Source organism: Camelina sativa, chromosome 9, assembly GCF_000633955.1.
Source record: "Camelina sativa cultivar DH55 chromosome 9, Cs, whole genome shotgun sequence".
NCBI classification, from domain to species: domain Eukaryota; kingdom Viridiplantae; phylum Streptophyta; class Magnoliopsida; order Brassicales; family Brassicaceae; genus Camelina; species Camelina sativa.
Window position 1 is genome coordinate 24,745,182 of NC_025693.1, and position 19,885 is coordinate 24,765,066.

Below are 19,885 nucleotides of genomic sequence, written 5' to 3' on the forward strand. Positions count from 1 at the left end.
CGACCGAAGCAAAAATTATCCTTTCAACTAGGTGCTATATATATACTGTCTCTTCCTCATGTCCAGTCGTAAATATAATAATAATAGTATTTATATAGTATACTCGCGGATCCGGATATCCGGTCTGAATTATTCCTAGTATCCGGATCTGTATCCGGCTGAATATAGAAATATAATAACCGGATCCGTTTTAGTGGATATCCGGTTTTTTGAATCGGATACCGGTTTCGGATCCAGATATCCGACGGATCCGGATATTTGGTCTCAGGCCTACTTAGAGCATCTCCAACGGACCAACGGTAGGTTTTAGGAGTTTTAACTTTTAAGCTTTGATGTGGTTAAAAATAAATAAAAAATGAGAATAATAATATTTAGTAAACTATCTAAGATTTCCATTTACTTATTTTCTTAGAAGTGCTTGTTTACGACTTCTTATAAATATAGATGAAGTCCCTTTGTAAGACTCATCCAACCAATACCAATTGAGAGCTTTGGAGGTTTATCGGATTATTCCGAGGGATAGTGTTGTTCTCTTTGGGATTTGGATTTTTTATCTTGTCTTTTAAATCTTAATAAAGGTAGTGTGTTTTATTTCTGGTTCGTGATAATTGTTCTCTAACAGAGCCAGTTATAAGCTTTTCTTATCATTCACAGTCTTGCTATACATATACATATCTATATTGGTTTGGCATGAACGTTGGTGATGACTGTAATGCAGGGGAAGATGACTGTTCTCATGATCAATGATATTGATGCTTGCCAGAGCCGTGGCTATGTGTTAATGAAAGAAGCATTCGCTTCTGGCCTCTTTTTTTGAAAAAAAGTTAAAGTCCCTAATTTTCCCAAATTAGTTCAATAGTTAGACCCAATAAAAAAATATTGTATGTGGTAAAAGGAAGAGAGCAACAATGGTTCTAGAGAATCCGATGAACCCGATAAAGGAGACTTCAATTAGAAACTAAAATTAAAATAAATTAGGCTAACTAAAGAGACCCATTGTTCTCACTTCTCTGATCATCACTAAAACATTAACGTTTCCTTCCTTCTTGGTTTGTCTGGTTAAGAGTTTTGATTTCGAAAGTTTGGTTAACAATTTTGTAGCATAAAAGAGAAGGAAAAGTTATGTTTTAGAATTAAGATTTGGTTCTAAGCTTTTTTTTTTTCCAATTATGTTGGTTATTATTAAAAGAAAAAATTAAGGCCTTTTTTTGGACACCCCTTCCGGTCCATATAATCCTAGGCACCGTTCTGATGATTGCCTTGGTAGATTTGGTAAAAAGCCATATTCCAGACATGTTTTGCATTTGACAAGTTTTTGATGTGATTATTAACTCTTCCAATCACCAAATACACCAAACACCAATTACACCAATTATTTTCAAAAAAAAGTTTTCTATTAAGAACTCCTCATGTTCTACCATTGGAGAAAGGTTTTTCTTAACAACTACTCCTCATAGCTTCTTAAACATTGATAAATCCAAAATTTAATAGAAAAATATTGATAAAAACCTCTCATGGGGTTTTACCATTGGAGATGGTCTTACGTTACATTACCGAGGGTCGATGACGGAAGTGGTAACCTGGTTTACCGTCCAGGATTCATCGGTTGGCATTGATCTTAACGAAGAACCCATCTCATATGACTTTTTCCGAACGTAGTAACCACAATAACCGGACGGTTTAGGCTGAGGAATCGCTGCCTCGCTTCCGAGCATCATCACGACTGATGACATCTCTGGTCTGTCATATGCATTCTCTTGAACACACAAGAGACCTATTTGTAGGCATCTTTTAACTTCGTCTAGTGACGCTGCGGGTGGTGATGATGATGATGATAAATCTACGATGAGTGGATCTATTGTCTCTAGCCAGTTTCCTTCTTCCCAGTTTCTCCATACCTGTTCACGAAATGAAGACTTAAAAAATAGTATATATTTGACAATGAAAAGAAAAAAAAAAGTCAAAAAGTTTGAGCTTACGCAGCTGAGAAGACTAGTGTCTCCATTCAAATTAGTGAATCCCTTATTCCGCCTGCCACTTAATAACTCAAGCACTAAGACCCCAAAGCTGAAAACATCTGATTTTATTGAAAATAATCCTCCCCTCCTGTATTCTGGGGCCATGTACCCGCTGGATAACCAAAACCAAAATCAAAAGTTGATGATTATTCTTCCAACTTTTTATTTAGGGTGGTTTAAAATTAACAAAACTCATTGAAACTTTTGGAATAATTAAATGATGATGCATGCATGTTTTAATTTTGTTTACTTACACAGTTCCAACCACCTTCCTTGTGTTAGCTTCAGTCTCGTTTCTTGAAATGATCCGGGCCAACCCAAAATCCGAAATCTTCGGAATCATATCTTTATCAAGCAAGATATTGCTAGCTTTCAAATCTCGGTGGATGATCCTATACCGTGAATCTTGGTGAAGGTATTGGATACCTCGAGCAATACCTTTAGTAATTGCAAATCTCTGCTGCCAGCTCAGCTTAGTAGAGGAGCTTCCGGTTTTGTCTACGCATTGATCACAAGTGGGGTACTGGATTTGCTTAGTTTTTGCCCAAAGATATTCAACTTTAAGAATTAAAACGTGAAACAGGTGACACTAACCGAATAAATAAAAATCAAGGCTTTGATTTTCCAAGTATTCATAGATCAATATCTTCTCGTCCCTCTCAACGCAAAATCCGAGAAGTCGTACTAGGTTAATGTGCTGAAGCTTCGCGATCAGACTCACCTCGGTCTTGAACTCATTGGTCCCCTGATTAGACGTCTCTGATAGTCTTTTGACGGCAATAAGTGTTCCGTTAGGTAGCCTCCCCTGCTATCACGCACATTATAAGTTACAAAACCTTTGATCTTTAGATATACTTATTTAACGGCCGACTTTTCCTTTTGTTGTTCTTGATGATTTTATTAATATATAAAAAGACTGAGTATCCGTTTAACTCTTACCATGTATATTATTTCTGACATTTACATTGTTACATTAAAATTTGTCAATTTATATATTTTTGGATTGCTACATATATACAATAATAAAATAAAATAAGATTGTATATTCCCGGTTTTTCGCATTTTACTCTTTTTCTTAATATAAATTTGATAAAATAATATAGTTACATTATATTTTAGGCATAATTTCCAAAATTTTAATGTTTAAGAACATGATCCTACTTTTACATTGAGCCGCCCATCGGCCCATGTATTCACTTTTCATATATTTATATTTATGTCAATGCTGTAATATTTCCAAAGGTAAAACAGAGGATGAGTCTTTTATACATGATATGCTAAGTGCGGTGAGAGGATGAGTCTTTTATACATGATATTAAGTGCGGTGTGTGGAAAGATTTCAAATTATTCAACTTTTGACAGAAATTTATAATTAATTACTGGTATCTATCTATACGTTTTGTTTTGTTTTTTGAAAAAATATATGTTTTGTTTATGATTTATCCATGCAGTATATTATTTTATAATTTTGATGTCGGTGTTTCTTTCCTAACAAACTATTTTTACATGTCATAAAGAAAGAAAGAAAGAGGAGCTCTGGATTTTCAGTCTGTGGATTCTCGTGATTATGGGTATTTTCCTCAGCAACGTTTTGGTGGTAATAGTTCTCACGGTAATGGTCCTCACCGCTCTCGTCAACAAAAGCGCCTACATGGTCAGGCTTGGGGTCAGAAGAGGAGTTTTGGAGAAGTTGCTGGTCGTGAAGATGGTTCTAGTCGAAGTCCGCAAATAGGGCTTGGGGAAGCTTCGGGTAAGGCTCCTGGTTTTATTTTAAACCGAAAGGGTGCTGGTCCGGCTTGGCCCAAACCTCTTTTTAGGGTTAAACAGGCGGCTGTTGTGGAGCATGGTTCGCTGCGGATGGATAATATTCTAGGGGATTCCAGTTCTAGTGATCCACAAGCGGTCAAGGAAGTGGAGGGAAGTTCTCTTAAGGGCGATGAGGGGGCTTCATTGGCTATGGACTTTGAGGTCGATAACGATGATTTGCTTGAAGATGGTGAGTTTGACGATTTGGGTAAGTCTGATCATAATGTGGTCCAGGAGGGAACGGTTTCTCCAACTCAGGGCATAGTGGATACTACGGATCAAGGTTCTGAGGCTCATGTTGAGCAAGGTATTGATTCCCAGGGTGTTTATGGTAATGATCCGCAAGGTAATTCTTCTCCTTCTGTATCGGTTGAGCTAGCTGTGGGGGTTGTTAATAAAGCTATGGCAGAATTTTCTATAGTTGCGTCAGGTGATCACAAAAGGAAGAACTTTAATAATTATGCTAGGAAGAGTGTTAGTGGTTCTAGGATACCTAATTTGGTTTCAGCTTCTCCTGCGAAACGTTTACTTGCTAAGGCTTTGTCTAAACCTGCAGGTGAAGGGAATAAACAGAGATTAGTGGGGAAACAAGGTAACAATACAGTTGGCGGCAAACCTTCAGATGGGGGACGTCAAGGAAAAAAAGGGATGGGGGCTCTCCCGAAACCGCCGGCTAGAACGTGAAGATTCTGAGTTGGAACTGTCAGGGCATAAGGGTGGATCTGACAGAAGGATATTTGGGAGATTTGTGGAAGCAGCATCGGCCAGATATTTTATTTTTATCAGAAACTAAAAAGTGCTTTTCTTATTTACAAAAATTTCAAAAAAAGTTTGGTTATAATAATTTGTATACTGTTGACCCCCATGGATCTAGTGGTGGGTTAGCTTTATTTTTCAAGGATGAAATAAAACTTTCTATTTTATATGATAGCAATCGAATTATTGATGCTCAAGCTTCCTTTGGTCAACAATTGGTTTACTTGGCTTTCGTTTATGGGGATCCAATTCCGCAAAATTGGGTAAAGGTGTGGGAGAAGCTAATGGATATTGGGTCTTTCCGGATAGATCCTTGGTTTTTGATTGGTGATTTTAATGAACTGGTTGGGAATCACGAGAAAAAAGGTGGGGCTTTACGGCCTGCTTCCTCTTTTGTGCCTTTTCAAACAATGATTCGGCACTGTGGTATGCTTGAATTCCCGTGTTATGGAGAACAGTTATCTTGGAGAGGTAATCGTTGTAATAATCAGGTGGTTCGGTGCCGTTTAGATCGTGCCTTAGGAAATGAAGATTGGCATTGTTTTTTCCCAAACTCGAGGGATGATTATTTGGAGATGGTTGGGTCTGATCATTGTCCTATTTTGGCTACTTGTCTGAAAACAGCCCCTCGCCGGTTTAGGCAGTTTCGGTTTGATAAACGCTGGTTGGGGAAGGATGGACTTTTAGGGGCGGTAGAGTCCGGTTGGGTGCGTACAAATAGATTTCGGGTCCCGGCTTTTGTGGATAAAATTAGGAATTGTCGAAACTCGATTTCGTGGTGGCGAAAAAATAATGTGGCTTCGGGTCCGTCCCTTATCTCTTCACTTAAGGCTGCCTTGCAGGAGGCAAAGATGGATGATTTGATTTCTCAGGATGAGATTCGGGACATTGAGAGAAAACTAAAAGAGGCTTATCGGGATGAGGAGTTGTACTGGCAACAGAAGAGCAGGAAATTCTGGTTGCGGGTGGGGGATAAGAATACAAAATATTTCCATGCTTCAACTAAGCAGAGGAGGGTTCGGAATAAGATTGTTGGGTTATTTGGTCCGGATAATGTCTGGGATGAGTCACCTTTGGGAATGGAGACTATAGCTTCCAAATATTTTGAGGATTTGTTTAAACGATCTGATGTAAGTGGTATTTCAGATATACTACAAGAGATCTCACCTATCATTACAGATGCTATGAACCAAAGTCTAACAAGGGAAGTTACGGAGGCGGAGGTTCGGAGAGCTTTATTTGCTATGCATCCGGAGAAATCTCCAGGCCCTGATGGTATGACGGCTTTATTTTTTCAACGATTCTGGCCTTCTTTAAAAGGAGATTTGGTGGCCTTGGTTAAAAACTTTTTCAGGACGGGTGGTTTTGATCCTCGCCTCAATGAGACAAATATCTGTCTCATTCCTAAGGTGGATCAACCACAACGTATGACGGAATTTCGGCCTATCAGTCTTTGTAATGTGAGCTATAAGATTATTTCGAAAGTTTTATGTTTTCGGCTGAAGCGGTTTTTACCGTCGTTGGTCTCAGAGACACAATCGGCCTTTGTGTCGGGCCGGTTGATAACTGATAATATTCTCGTGGCCCAGGAAATGTTTCACGGGTTAAATACTAATCCACGCTGCAAGTCGGAGTTTTTGGCTTTTAAAACTGATATGAGTAAAGCGTATGACCGGGTTGAATGGGATTTTTTGGAAGCGGTGATGATTAAATTAGGTTTTGATAGGCGGTGGATTTCATGGATTATGTGGTGTGTTTCTTCGGTGTCGTATCAAGTGCTCCTAAATGGGCAACCTCGGGGATCCATTTTACCAAAGAGGGGTTTACGTCAGGGTGATCCTCTTTCTCCCTATTTGTTTATTCTTTGTACAGAGGTCTTGATTGCGAATATTAAAAAGGCGGAACGGGAGAAGAGACTTACAGGAATTTCAATTGCTCGGGATTGTCCCTCGATCTCACATCTTTTGTTTGCGGATGATAGTCTGTTCTTTTGTAAGGCAGAGGAGTCTGAATGTAAAGTGGTGATGGATATTATAGGTAACTATGGGAAAGCCTCGGGTCAAGAGGTAAACTTAGAGAAATCGTCCATCATGTTTGGTAAGAAAGTGCCGTCTGATGTAAGGTCTCGGATTAAATCAGTAATGGGTATCTCTAGAGAGGGTGGAATGGGTTCTTATTTGGGTATTCCTGAGAATCTACAGGGTTCGAAGACGGAAGATTTCAGATATGTTAATGATCGCTTAGAGGATCGAGTTAATGGCTGGTCGGCGAAGATTCTATCAAAAGGAGGTAAAGAGATTATGATAAAATCAGTTGCGTTAGCTCTTCCGACACATGTCATGTCATGTTATAAATTGACTCAGGAGTTAACGTCCAGTCTTACGAGTGCTATTTCAAAATTCTGGTGGAAGTCTAATGATAAGGCCAGAGGTATGCATTGGGTAGCTTGGGATAAACTGTGTAAGGATAAATGTGATGGGGGCTTGGGTTTCCGTGCTCTGGAAGAATTTAATGATGCAATGCTGGCTAAGCAGTATTGGAGGCTGATCCATTATCCGAATTCGTTGATGGCTCGGGTGATGCGCGGTCGTTATTTCAGGAGAAAACATCCTTTATTGGCGACTAAACCTTACTCTCCATCCTTTGCATGGAGGAGCATTTTCTCGACAAAGGGATTAGTGGAAAGAGGGGCAAGGTGGCTCTTAGGGTCGGGTGTAACATTTCGGTTTGGCGAGATCCGTGGATCCCGGATCATCAGCCAAGACCGGCGAATGGCAGGGGGAGAGTGCTTCATCCTACCCTGATGGTAAATCACCTAATTAATCCCCTAACATTGGATTGGCACTTGCCTATTTTGGAAGAGTTTTTGGATCCAGCAGACATTCAGCTTGTACGGAGTCTGACGGTCAGTAAGGTATCGACTCCGGACAGGGTGATTTGGCACTACACTAAGTCCGGTAAGTATTCAGTAAAATCTGGTTATAGACTAGCATGGGATTTACATAAGGAAGTTGTGTACGGGCCGACATGCACAGCTTTACGGGCACAAGCATGGAAACTTGATGTCCCCTCAAAGGTCCAACATTTTTTCTGGCAGGTGGCGTCTGGGACACTTCCTGTGAAGGAACGGCTCGCGCACCGGGGTGTCCGATGTGATGATATGTGTCTGAGGTGCGGTTCAGAGGTGGAGACTATCAATCACACTCTTTTTGAGTGTGTTCGTTCGCGTTTAATTTGGGAGTTATCTCCGGTCCAGTTGTCTCTGACTGGCTTTCCTTTTGGATCTGTGTACTCTAATTTAGATTATCTTTACTCTAACACCTTTTCTAATTCTGGGGGTTCAGGCATTGGTTATAGGTTGCCTTGGATATTATGGACAATTTGGAAAGATAGGAACAACAAGGTGTTTCAAGGTATTGAAGCAGAGCCTATGGATATTATAAATCAGGCGTTAAACGATAAACTTTTTTGGGAGGAGGCCAAATCTTTCTCTGTGACTTATTTGGATCCCCAGCCTCCTCTGGAGGTAAGAAACTCTTCGATCCGTTGCCAGGTTGATGGTTCCTGGAAAGGTTCGGACCCTTTGGAAGGTTTGGGATGGTGGTATGGTACTAATGATGATAAGACGGTTCTTTTGGGAGCTCGCAGTTTGCGATGTAGTCCCTCCCCTCTCCATACGGAGTTTCAAGCCTTGATATGGGCTATGGAGTCTCTTCGTGCGGCAGGGATAGATTGTCCCATTTTTGAGTCTGATAGTTCAGAGTTGGTGGCAATGGTGCAGGCTCCCGACGACTGGCCAGCCTTCTCGCATCTGTTGGAAGAATTCCATTCGCTAAGATCATCCTTCTCCTCCTTCACTTTGACCCAGATTCCGAGGACTTCTAACGTGCGAGCTGATTGTCTGGCGCGCTCTTCTAGATCTTTAGTTTCTGCACTTACTTTTGTAAACTCTTCCCTTCCAAATTGGGCAACCAATTCTGGAGTCACCTTTTAATTTATTTAAATGTTTGGTTGAAAAAAAAAAAATATATGCTACATAACTATAATATATGGTCGATTATAAAGAATCATATTTGTGTAATAAATTTATATAAAATAGTATATTAAAAGATGAGTATATATTCGTAAAAAGAATTTTTTCAAAAGTTGTAAAGATTGCATTCGTACAAATTACACACTCACAATGTAAAGATTGCATTTGTAAAAATTACACTCACAATGTATGTTAAGGAGTAACATAAAATAACCCAGAGTAAGTAGATTGTATTAAAAGTTTATTCTTAAATAAGTAATATAAAAAGTATGATACTGTTAAGCTAAATTTTTTACATGTTTTGTCCCGTTGANTTCCAAATTGGGCAACTAATTCTGGAGTCACATTTTAATTTATTTAAATGTTTGGTTGAAAAAAAAAAAAGAAAAAAAGAAAGAAAGTATTTCTACAGTTAATTTTTATGTATGTACAGCAGTTAATTACTATATATTACTACTATGTGGTTTTTATTGACTAGTTATCTTGAAAATCTAAAACTTTGGTATGTGGTTTCGATCGACACTTTGACATCTAATAATATTGGTACGCTAGTATTTATTTTGATTGGTTGACCTTTGACCAGAAGAAAAAACAATTTTATTTTGATTGGAAATGTTCACATGGTTGAAGTCCTACCGTTACATTCAGGGTACAGTAGTTAGATATAGTATGTCTTAATACTGATCACATAATAATTTTGTTTGCTTGAAATATTACAAACTGAACGATGTATGTATATATTAGTGATCTTCCAAATAATACAATTTTTGGGGTTTAAGACCCTTTCTGTTATTTGTTTGTATACGAAAATTATTGGACGACGTTGACAAAATTATATAAGAACTGCATGTACAGTAAAGTGTGATGGAATGATATTAAGAAATTTAAAGATGACAAAAAAAATACTGTGAAACAAATGAATCGAAGTCAGATCTATTATTTCTTAAGAGTGTTTTATTTCTTATGAAATGAAACAAATGGAACTAGAAGAATATTGCTGTTTTGTTTTTCTATGTAAAGATTCTAGTCTATATCTATTAGTATTTCTTAAGAGTGTTTTATTATTCGTACCTTGTAAACCAAACCATAACCGCCTTCTCCAAGTTTGTTGGAGGAAGAAAAATTTTGCGTTGCCGTGACGACGGTACTAAACTCTATTCGAAGAAACAACAAATCATCGTTGTCTCCGGACAGGTACCTTCTGCTGGATATTACCGCCCCGTCCATTTGCAAATCTGAGTTTCTCTCTTCATACACATATCATTTTCCATTCATAACCAAATAAGTAAATAAATAAATTTTCAAGACAAAAAATAATTAAAAAAAAAAGTATATACAGATAAATCAGCGGATATGTTAAAAAAAAAACAATCAAAGAAAAGTAAGGTTGTAACTAAAATACCAATAGGTGGTGTTGCAGCTGCAATTGCTCTAGCTCGTTTCTGTTTTCTTTTCCAAAAACGGAACATGACAAAGCACAGAACAAGCGTACCAGTAACTCCAGCAATCCATTTTATTACTCTAACTAGTATGCTTTTCCCATCCCCTGAAAAAGAGTGGAAAAGAAGAATGAAAAAGTCATTATCAAAATTGGTGAGCCTGCCTAACATGCATGCATGTCCCATATATATATATGTCTACTGATTAAGGTGGCTTGATGAATTTTTCTTAACCGATCCTGATTCTTCTAGCTAGGGACTGAACTTACGTACCGACATCACTAGCCACCAATCTGACGTAGAGATCCTGACCATGGGCGGTAAATTGCCGTATATCAACGAGCTCTCCCGTCCAAATTAGACAAGCCGATCCAGCCCCATTCCACATATTGACAATAGCAAATGCTGTACAATTGCATTCTAGAAGACACTTGTTTTGACATTCCTTCTTCCCAATTCCCCAGTCCACAGTCACGGCCTTTGTATCTGGGAGCTTCATTTTTATCAGCCTGTGAAACTTATCACTCTTGCAACGTAATTGTGTTTTCCTCTGGCATCCATCCTTGGTGTCTTTCAACTCCCATGCCTTCTCGTTCACTGGCTTAAACCCTTTAATACAATCACACATTGGTGACTTGTTCGTGTCGCAGTAACCGTAAGGCCCACATGTAGCATAGTTGTCACACAAGTCTGCAGGATTTCGCCACGGAGACCCCCAAATTTCTGCTGCGGGTGCGCGCACAAACCTCATCAATGTCCCGGTATAGCTCATTTGGAGTTTCGAGTAGGATTCGTTGCCAATAACTCTAAACGAGTAGGTGATCTCATCCTCTGTCATTGTAAAATAAAATTTCAGTGATTGATGTGTCGCTGGTTGACCATTGGACCCTACACCGTTCCAAGAGTCTGCTCTGTGGGTTATGGTATCTCCCTTCCGAAGCAAGCGTTGAGGCAGACCTCCGGTATCGACGGTGTAAGTGAACTCCCCACTTGATGGATCATGGGGACTTGCCCATGATCGTAAGGTTCTATTTAGACCGCTTTTCCTATCCAAACCAAGCTTCATCTCTGGGAGCAAAGTATCTGTCGGGAAATCAAAACTCTGCCATAAGAATTGATTGGACATGTTGTTGGTGGAGTATCTCAGAACAAAATTCCCATTATCGAGGAGCTCTGCCACGACAGGAGCTCTGGTCTTTCTTCTAGACAGATATGTCGACCAGACAAGGGTATTAAATTGATCTCGAAGTTCGAGGTTGGCGTCTGAGATCTTTAATGTTCCATTGGGGCTGGGCAAGGGATGGTCTCTGTTGGCAACCCATACGTAATCCCTTCCATGGACTGCTTTGTACCAAATCCCGAGATACCAACTACTAGCGCCGCCAGCTCGAGTTTGAAGAAACCAAGTTCGAACACTTGACCGGGAGACACAACGGTTCGGTTGCTCGAGGGAGAGAGAACGTCCTTGGAAGACAAAGTGTTATCCAAGGTCGATAATACGAGAGGAAGCAAAATCAACAGAAACAAGAAAATAGAGGTATGCGAATGGTGGCATTGCCGTACATTCATCATCGATCTCCCCCTTTTGCTTTTTTCCTTCTTCTTCTTTTGCCCTTCTCTTCTTCTCCACTTCTTAATATGTAAACCCATTTCATATTAATGGCTTACCTAATTTACTAGTGCACTAGTAGTTTAATTTCGGTATTCAATTGATTACATATATACAGTACACATGTATAGTTTCGAAACAAATTGTGTATGCCTCTTCTTGTTTCCTTCCTTTAATTTTCTTGGTTTAATAATTTAATTGTTCTAGTCCATATAAAATCGTCAAAACAATATTAATTTTCGTACGTGTACGTTTGGCGTTTTTTGAACATGGATCGTGGGATGCGCATGACATATGTTTAGTTTGTTAATTAGGTTTACACTGTCCAGAAATTTCACCAGTGACTAATTAAAAATATATATAACTTGTTGAAATAAATTAATCAAACTGATGAAAATCAACCCATATTCCTCAATCCTCATTACTAGACGTACAACTTGGGTTGGGTATTATGTAATTTATGCAAAACGGCAACGGAAGCACTTCCGAGACCTTAAGGGGGTTTTCAACTTGCTATTTTAAGGATTTGGTAGGATTTTAATATTTTAAAAAATTTTGAAAGATTTAGAAGAGTTTTAAAAGATTTGATTATCTTTTAGAGTTTTTTTATTTAAAAATCAAATAAAATGAAATGTGATTTTTATGAGATTCTATTTGTAAACTTTGGGTGATTTTAAAATATTTTACCACACAAAAAAAGAAAAATTCTATGCCAAAATATTTGTGAAGCTGCAGCCAAAGCTTCAGGATCAATACATCAAAGGGAAACCAAAAGTGCATGTTTTAGAGCACTTTTACTAGGTCTAGGTTCAAATCTTGGATCCACAACTCCTTCAGCTCTTCTTGTTCCAACCATCATCTTTAGCCATTCAACAAGATTCACCTGCCAGCCAATACACAGACCGATTCATGAATATCCCCCTCTTAAAAACTTGAATCTGAAACGAGAGCAGCAGCAATCAAATTCGCTGGTGGTGGGATTGGAGCGGAGGAGTGGGAAAGAGCTAGAGGACGTGAAGAGGTGAGACTTGTTTCAGTTTTGATTTCCCAGAAAATACATTTTTTGTTTTTCTAAAATCCTTTAAAATTCTATCTCAAAGGGTATGATTTTGAGGGAAAGTATTTTCAACTAAAAAACAAACCAAGATCTCCTAGAATTATTCAAAGTAGTAGCTTTTAAAAAGTTGTGATATTTTGAATAACACTAGATTTCAAGTAAATTTTATGAATCTTGATTGAATAACAAAGGATTGTAAATTATTTTAAATGATTTTACATAAATCTAAGTTGAATAACAGAGGATTTTAAAATTTTTTTAAAGATCATCAATTAAATAACAAGTGATTTTAATAATACTCTACAATCTTCTAAAATACAAGTTTAATACCCCTCTAATTATGCGCTTCGAAACTGATCAAACAATACCCTAAACTGATCAGACGGTAACGGTAATGTAATTATACTTTCATTATTTCATTATTTTATATTATTTTGTTTTTAACTTAAAAATTTCACATATTTCTAAATTGGATTAAACCTATGAATCATGTCAAATTCTAATAGATCGGATCAAATCAAGCTGTAAGTTCTTTTACCTTTTTTTTTTGTTCTTTTATTTTGGTGACACACGAGAGGACACTCGTTCCAAGACTATTCTAAGTCATTGCTTTTTTAAAAGTTAGCTTAAAAATTTAAAATATTATTAACAGTATTTGAAAGGTTTATAGTGTTAGTGAAATTTTTTAGAGGTTTAAAGTGTTACTTAGTGACACTTTAAAAATTTAAAATGTAATTGTTCCTATAATAGAATGAGGAATATGTTGTTAATCAAATATATATATGAGTCTCCTCGTCTAAGAGTTCATCGGCAATTTTTACGTTATACCTTTCCTTTATGTCCTACTTTTAGAATTAAAAATTCTTTAAATACAGTAATTCGACGATTAGAATTATCAAACATCAAACAACAATAAAACTAAATTAAAAAAGGGTAAAGAAAAATGTCTAAGAGTCTAATGGTAGTTTGTTTCAACATCTTTTTGATGATATTCTCGTTGATTTCCGCAGGTAATGGACATAATACTTTAAACATCTCTCAAAACTTTAATATTTTGTATTTGGTGTATATTTTTACTTTATGAAACTTACAACCTTTACCATCTACTGCAAAGTTTTTTTTGTTTTTAAAGTATACATGCTTAATGTTAACAAAGTTTACGTGTATATATATACAACATGCTTAATGCAAACAAATAAGATATTTAGTTTTTTGGTGTATAATTATATAATCTACAAACGTGTTTTGGCCAAAATTTTAGACTCTCTGTTTTTCCAAAACGACGTCGTTTTGAATCGCTGCGCACACGTGGAATCCACGTCATTTTGATTAAACGGAAGTGTAACAGAGTTAGACCATAAACACGTTTTTGTATGTTATAGCACAACATTTATACTTGGGGTATTGATTTCGAAGTTGGGATACGGAATTCAAATATTTAGAAACATAATGTATGTTTAGGCCAAATCAATAATTAAATGTATGAATTCAACACAGGGCTATTGTAGGGGTATGAAAAAAGCCGTTTTTCCGTCAATAAGATATGAATAGACTTGGTTATTGATAAATTAATTTTTATTTGATTAGGAAAAACAATGGGAAAAGTGCCAGATGCTTACAAAAGCTGTGCTGGAATCCGACACAACGAAGCGCCCCCAGGGATCTGTAACAAAAGAAACGGTAACGCACAGTGCAACTCCAGCTGCTACCATTACGCATATATAACGGGACGCTGTGTTAGGGCCAACCTCAAGGCCAAAGTCAGACATTGCAACTGTTTCCCTATCATCTGTCCACCCGGCAGTCCAGGAATCCCGCCGTCGTGATCCCGATATATAACACACGGAATAAATCTTCTTTCTATTTTTTAACCAATTAATACTGTAGTCTGTAATAACTAATAACGAGAATTACTGCACTCGGAAGTATAATAACAACAATATCTCAAACACGTAAAAAATTTAGACTAAATAAAAAAGGTGTTTTGTTCTATTTTGAAGTCGTTGTATGTCTAGTGGATTTTTATTTGAAAAAGAAGTTTATTCTCTTTTGAACTAGGAAAAAAGATGGCTAACTACATGAAGTATTGGAGAATGCATGGTCACACATGCCAAGTATAATATTGTATCTTCAACTACACAAAGTATATGTATTGCATGACCACATGCATGAACTATATGACGTTATGTAGTCAACACCATAGACATACAATCCGGTACACCGGTCGAATGATTCCGGCTAAGACCAACGTTGACTCCGGCGTTGACCAACATTGACCAAAACAAATTGTATTTTAATTTTTTTCTATGAAAAAAAAAAAATAATAAATTACTATATTAAATTATTTATGAATTTTCATGATTAGAAAACATTCTATTCAATATCTAAATATCTTAGGTATCTCTAATGTATTTATTCTTATAATTAATTAATTTTTTTAAAGCTAAAATAATAGTTAAATAAAAATAATTAATAATTATTTTCAAGATATTAATAGATTTTATCTTGATTTTAGGATATGTTTGCAAAAGGATATAGAATAAGAGGATTTTTGCAAATGCCCTTATATTATATATTGAAAATAATTATGTATCATTATATTTTATCTATTAAAAGTAAATAGTGTTAATTTTTTTGTTATTGTTTACATGTTATTAGGAGTATGTAAATTTTTTTTATACCAAAGAGTATCTAAAATTTTGTATACTCTTTACCATGCAAATTTTAAAGTAAAGAGTCATATACTCAAATCTTTTGCATATTATTTTCTAATGAAAATAGTTGAATTTGATTTTATTGATTCTTGTAGTATTTAAAATTTTAAATAATATGATGATCAGAGATTTATATATATAAAATCATTAATAATTACATATATTATATATATATATATATATATATTTCTTGAAAATAATTATTAATAATTTTATTTAACTATTAGTTTAGCTTCAAAAATAAAAGTAACTAATTATAAGAATGAATATATTAGCTTCAAAAATACAATTTTTTTGTCAATGTTGGTCAATGCCGGAGTCAATGTTGGTCTTCGCTGGAATTATTCGACCGGTGTACCGGATTGTATGTCTATGGTGTTGACCACATAACGTCATATAGTTCATGCATGTGGCCATGCAATACATATACTTCGTGTATTTGATGATACAATATTATATTTCGCATGTGTGACCATGCATTCTCTAATACTTCATGTAGCTAGCCATCTTTTTTCCTTTGAACTATTATGAAAACCCCAACTTAACATAACATTGATGTGAGAAAAGAACAATAATTGAGATCCTTATCAATCAATGTGTAAATCAAATGCATGATCCTTAAAAGTGAGAACCCAAAAATTCTTTGTATTCTTTGTAGTTATTCATTTCATAGCATACAACAAAAGTCAACAAACAAAGACAAAGGACAATACATTTTCTATCAATGTATAGATCGAGTCATCATCATCTATACTTCTATAGCCTGTTGTTACACACCCTCTTCCTTGCAAGGATCATCACAACTCATCCTTGCCACTATCACCCTCGACCTTCTCATCAGCTTTCTTGGTCGAGATCACCGGTTCAGGCGTCGCTGGTTTCTCAAGTTTAAATGGGATTGATGCATGCTTCTTCAGGAATTTGTACAGTTCCACTACTGTTCTGTCAACATCCACTGTGATCTGTTTTTTATTTTTTATTTTTTACCAAGCAACAATTATAACAACTTCAATGCTGAGTAAAAAAATACTAAAAAATTGCAGGTTTTATTTAAGAAACATAGTCTGATATGGTGAAAAAGGCTTTGCTAACCGGATCAAAGCTCTTGTTTCCACCGGGGAAGAACAGGATTGTTGGGAACCCATCAGCCTGAACAGAAAGAGATTCAGAAGAAAACAAAATCAGATCTCTGTGTCTTCTTCTATCACCAAAAAGCTTTTTCGTTAATTTGGCTCTTACTCACCTTTGCTCTAGGATGCTCATTGCTGGTACCATCCATCTTTGCTACAACTAACGAGTCAATGCCTTTTAAATACTTTCCAAGCTTATTGTAAATCGGCTCAAATGATTGGCAGTAGCCACACCAAGGAGCATATATCTATGACATAACTCACGCTTTTTAGGTATATATACGTATATATATATAACTAAGATTCTTAGTTATATATATGTCTAAGATATATGTAATCAAGGCTCTTACAATTTAAGAGATTATTACCTCGAGAAGAACATCCTTTGACTCATCAAGAACAATCTCATCAAAATTATTTCCCACAATGATCTTAACATCACCATCATTCTGCGTTTCATTTAGAAGCAAGTGAATCAGTATTATTGTTGTGTTTCATTTAGACACTAGTGGATCAGTATTGTATGGGGGATGTTAGGTGTGTGTTAAAATATTTCAGACGCCTTACATTTTCAGGTAGTGGATCTGACTTGTAGAAAGGCTTCAGTTTGTCTGCTAAGAAGTCTTCCGCAAGTGTCTATTTTAAAAAAACAAAGTAATTGCTTTAAGATAAACGAACAACAGGTCCTACAACCATAGAATTTCATGCACCCAAAAAAACAAAAAAAAACAAAAAAAACAAAAGAATGTTGGGCCTACCTTAATGTTCTTAACTGTCAATTCACCGTCCAGAATAAATTTCCTCATATCTTCATTTCCAGTGTATACAAGAACCTGCATACGCAAGGAAAAATTTGGATACTTAAACCTTGTAGTTGCAATGCCCCATAATGCAAAATTTGGTTTGTGGTATCACTTGCATAACCAGAAACAACAAAACCGATTCACAGATATTTCACACCAACTACTTTACCTTGGGGGCAGTGCCGGTAACACCAAAAAATCCAGAAACTGCTTCTCCATAATCCTCATTGTCCATTTGCACATAAACAAAAACAAACTGCAGACAAAAGAGAGGATTGGCTTTTTGACTCAAGTTATCATCCACCTCTCCTTTTGGTATATATCAATCGCCACTTATAATTATTGCAAGAGGTGATTTTATTTTGTTTATAATTGTTCCAGAAAGAGAGCAAAAATAAATGACCACAGAAATTTTTTAAGATAAAAATTACCTTTCCCTTGAACGACTTAGCCACCTCCCTCAGAGTGGGAAGGTACTTCTCAGATTCATTTGCCTTGGCAAAAAGAATGAGCTGACAAAGGTTTTTAAAAAGGCCATCTCATTAGTTAATCGCAATAATAAAGGAAAACTTTAAAGAGACAGACGGTCTTTACTTGGTTTTTCACTGAGTTTTCGAAGATCAGTGATGCACCTTCCCTAGTGAAGTTGATCACCAACGGGACTTTGTTAGCGGACACAAACTCTGCAATAGCCGTTTTAGTGAAATTTCCATCTGCCAAAAGGAAGTTGATGAGACAGACATAGAGGAAATCTAAGTAGCACAAAAAAGAAAAAAAGTATTTGAGGAGTCTTACCAAAACGGGCAAGTTTCTCATCCTCCTTTTTCAGTAAAACTAAGGCAGGACGCTTGACTTGGGTTTCTATATCAAACAGCTTTGCAATATCAGGGCTTGCAGTTTGGTAAAAACTGAGATCCTCTTCCAGTCTGGATGCAGCCGCAAGCTCCTCACTCTCTGACCCCTGAGCAATAGAAAAGGATATATCTATATATAAGTAAAATATTTCACACTTGTCAATCCAGCATCTCAAAACTCTCTGTCACACAATGTAAAAACGCACTAGACAGGAAGATAATAGTAACTGTTCAATATACTGAAAGGGAAATCACTTGTATCTTTTAACATACTAAAAGTAAAGACCATAGCGCTAAACTAATAGTTCTGTTTCTTTTCCCTTGTGGTTTTCTTAGGTATAGAAGTCCCATGATGGTAAACAACTTGGTTGAGCACATGTTTTGCAAACTCAGAGGAAGTTAAAAAAAGGAAAGATAAAATCCAAGAAGGAAAGCACGAAACACCTTGGATTTTAAAGGATACATACCACCAAGGAGTTGAGAAAACCAAGAACAACTTTAGGTTCAGCGGATAAAACACGCTCAGCCTCCTCTTTTGTAGTGATGTTGTGGATGCTAGGACTTGCCTTCTTCTTCAGCCAAGTCACAATTCCATCCCTGCAAAATCAGGACGGTCAAAATGCATATCCACCACAAAAAAAAAAAAATTCTTATTGAAATTGACCTACGAGAGAATACANACATCCAAGAAGATCACATGACCCTCTCTCTATTGCACTATTATTTTCATAATTAACCATTCTTCCCAGGTTCATCGAAAGAAACAATCTCTACTAATAGAGAGACTTACTTAGTCCTTTCGCCTTCGTAGGTCTTGCGCATAACTCCGTCGACGAACAAGAAAACGGTGGGGAAGCCCTGAATCTCGTACTTCTGAGCCAAATCCCCTTCCTCAGTGGCGTCGATCTTAGCGAGCGCAGCAACGCCTTTCAACTCCGTCGCCGCGGCGGCGTACTCGGGGGCCAAAGCCTGACAAGCGCCACACCACGGAGCGTAAAACTCCACCATGGCGAAGCTATTGTTGCGGACGAACTCCGTGAAATTGTCCTTGGTCAAAACAGCGACGTCCTTCTCGTCGACAGCAGTTGGCAACGGCTCCTCTTCCCCCTCGTAGCCTCCGTGATGATACTCGCCTCCTCCTCCTCCTCCTTGCTCCTCGAGATCATCGTAATTCTCGAAGTCGCGGTACTGATCATCGTGTTCCTCGTGGACGATGTGGCTTTGTTGTTGTTCCTTTGACTCCTCGGCGGCGAGGAAAGCCAATTCTTCGTCGAGATCTGAGACACTGGACGCACGCGAGTTAACGAGAAGAAGGAAAGAGATTAAGAGAAGGAGAGAGATACGGCTTGTAGATGACGACGCCATTGTCGTTGTTGCTAGCAAGTACCGATCAAATGTTGGATATGGGATTTTAATTTTTTTTTGGGGGGGGTGTTTTTATAATTTCTTTCTTCAGAAGGAAAAAAAATAAAAAGATTGTAGTCAAAGAAGAAGATGGACTGGACTGTAAATAAGAAAGTCACGTGGATGAATCGAATGAAAGAGTGACACGTGGCAACTGTGAGTTATCGTTGACTTTATGGATCCCGTTTTAGATCTAGTCTAGAGGCGAGGGACGTGCGTGGTAGTGTCTAGGATTCAATCCTCGAGTCGGAGGAGGACTGGA

General features: G+C 37.2%; 2 protein-coding genes across 3 annotated transcripts in view; both read right to left on the bottom strand.

The window, feature by feature from the left end:
* Positions 1-19,673, bottom strand: part of LOC104712107 (protein disulfide isomerase-like 1-3) — a 47,478-nt gene extending 27,805 nt beyond the window's left edge. The window contains exons 1-12 of one of the 2 annotated variants that reach the window (XM_010428926.2): positions 19,010-19,672; positions 18,687-18,816; positions 18,161-18,326; positions 17,960-18,078; positions 17,797-17,877; positions 17,535-17,621; positions 17,321-17,395; positions 17,130-17,198; positions 16,931-17,011; positions 16,676-16,810; positions 16,525-16,581; positions 16,030-16,394 (exon numbers count right to left, since the gene is read on the bottom strand). In XM_010428926.2, the coding sequence (XP_010427228.1) occupies positions 16,230-16,394; positions 16,525-16,581; positions 16,676-16,810; positions 16,931-17,011; positions 17,130-17,198; positions 17,321-17,395; positions 17,535-17,621; positions 17,797-17,877; positions 17,960-18,078; positions 18,161-18,326; positions 18,687-18,816; positions 19,010-19,584 (1,740 nt within the window). In that variant the 5' untranslated portion in view covers positions 19,585-19,672 and the 3' untranslated portion in view covers positions 16,030-16,229. Of the gene's footprint in view, positions 1-16,029; positions 16,395-16,524; positions 16,582-16,675; positions 16,811-16,930; positions 17,012-17,129; positions 17,199-17,320; positions 17,396-17,534; positions 17,622-17,796; positions 17,878-17,959; positions 18,079-18,160; positions 18,327-18,686; positions 18,817-19,009 lie in introns of those variants that run through there. The other variant, XM_010428928.2, reaches the window with a different exon arrangement.
* Positions 1,379-11,133, bottom strand: LOC104714850 (receptor-like serine/threonine-protein kinase SD1-8). Its single transcript, XM_019229337.1, has 7 exons — positions 10,326-11,133; positions 10,008-10,159; positions 9,685-9,858; positions 2,613-2,823; positions 2,273-2,516; positions 1,980-2,130; positions 1,379-1,898 (listed from the first exon to the last, which is right to left on the bottom strand). Exons 1-7 carry the CDS (start codon positions 11,116-11,118, stop codon positions 1,551-1,553), a joined length of 2,073 nt encoding a protein of 690 aa, XP_019084882.1. The 5' UTR covers positions 11,119-11,133; the 3' UTR covers positions 1,379-1,550.

What these genes read in the sequence shown, in the direction of transcription:
- LOC104714850 (XM_019229337.1), bottom strand. Translation starts at nt 11,118, where the DNA reads ATGAAGCTTGGTTTGGATAGGAAAAGCGGTCTAAATAGAACCTTACGA. An exon ending in ATTGGTGGCTAGTGATGTCG is followed by an intron (nt 10,160 to 10,325) that starts GTACGTAAGTTC and finishes ACTCTTTTTCAG; the next exon opens with GGGATGGGAAAAGCATACTA. An exon ending in AGGAAGGTGGTTGGAACTGT is followed by an intron (nt 2,131 to 2,272) that starts GTAAGTAAACAA and finishes TTGGTTATCCAG; the next exon opens with CGGGTACATGGCCCCAGAAT.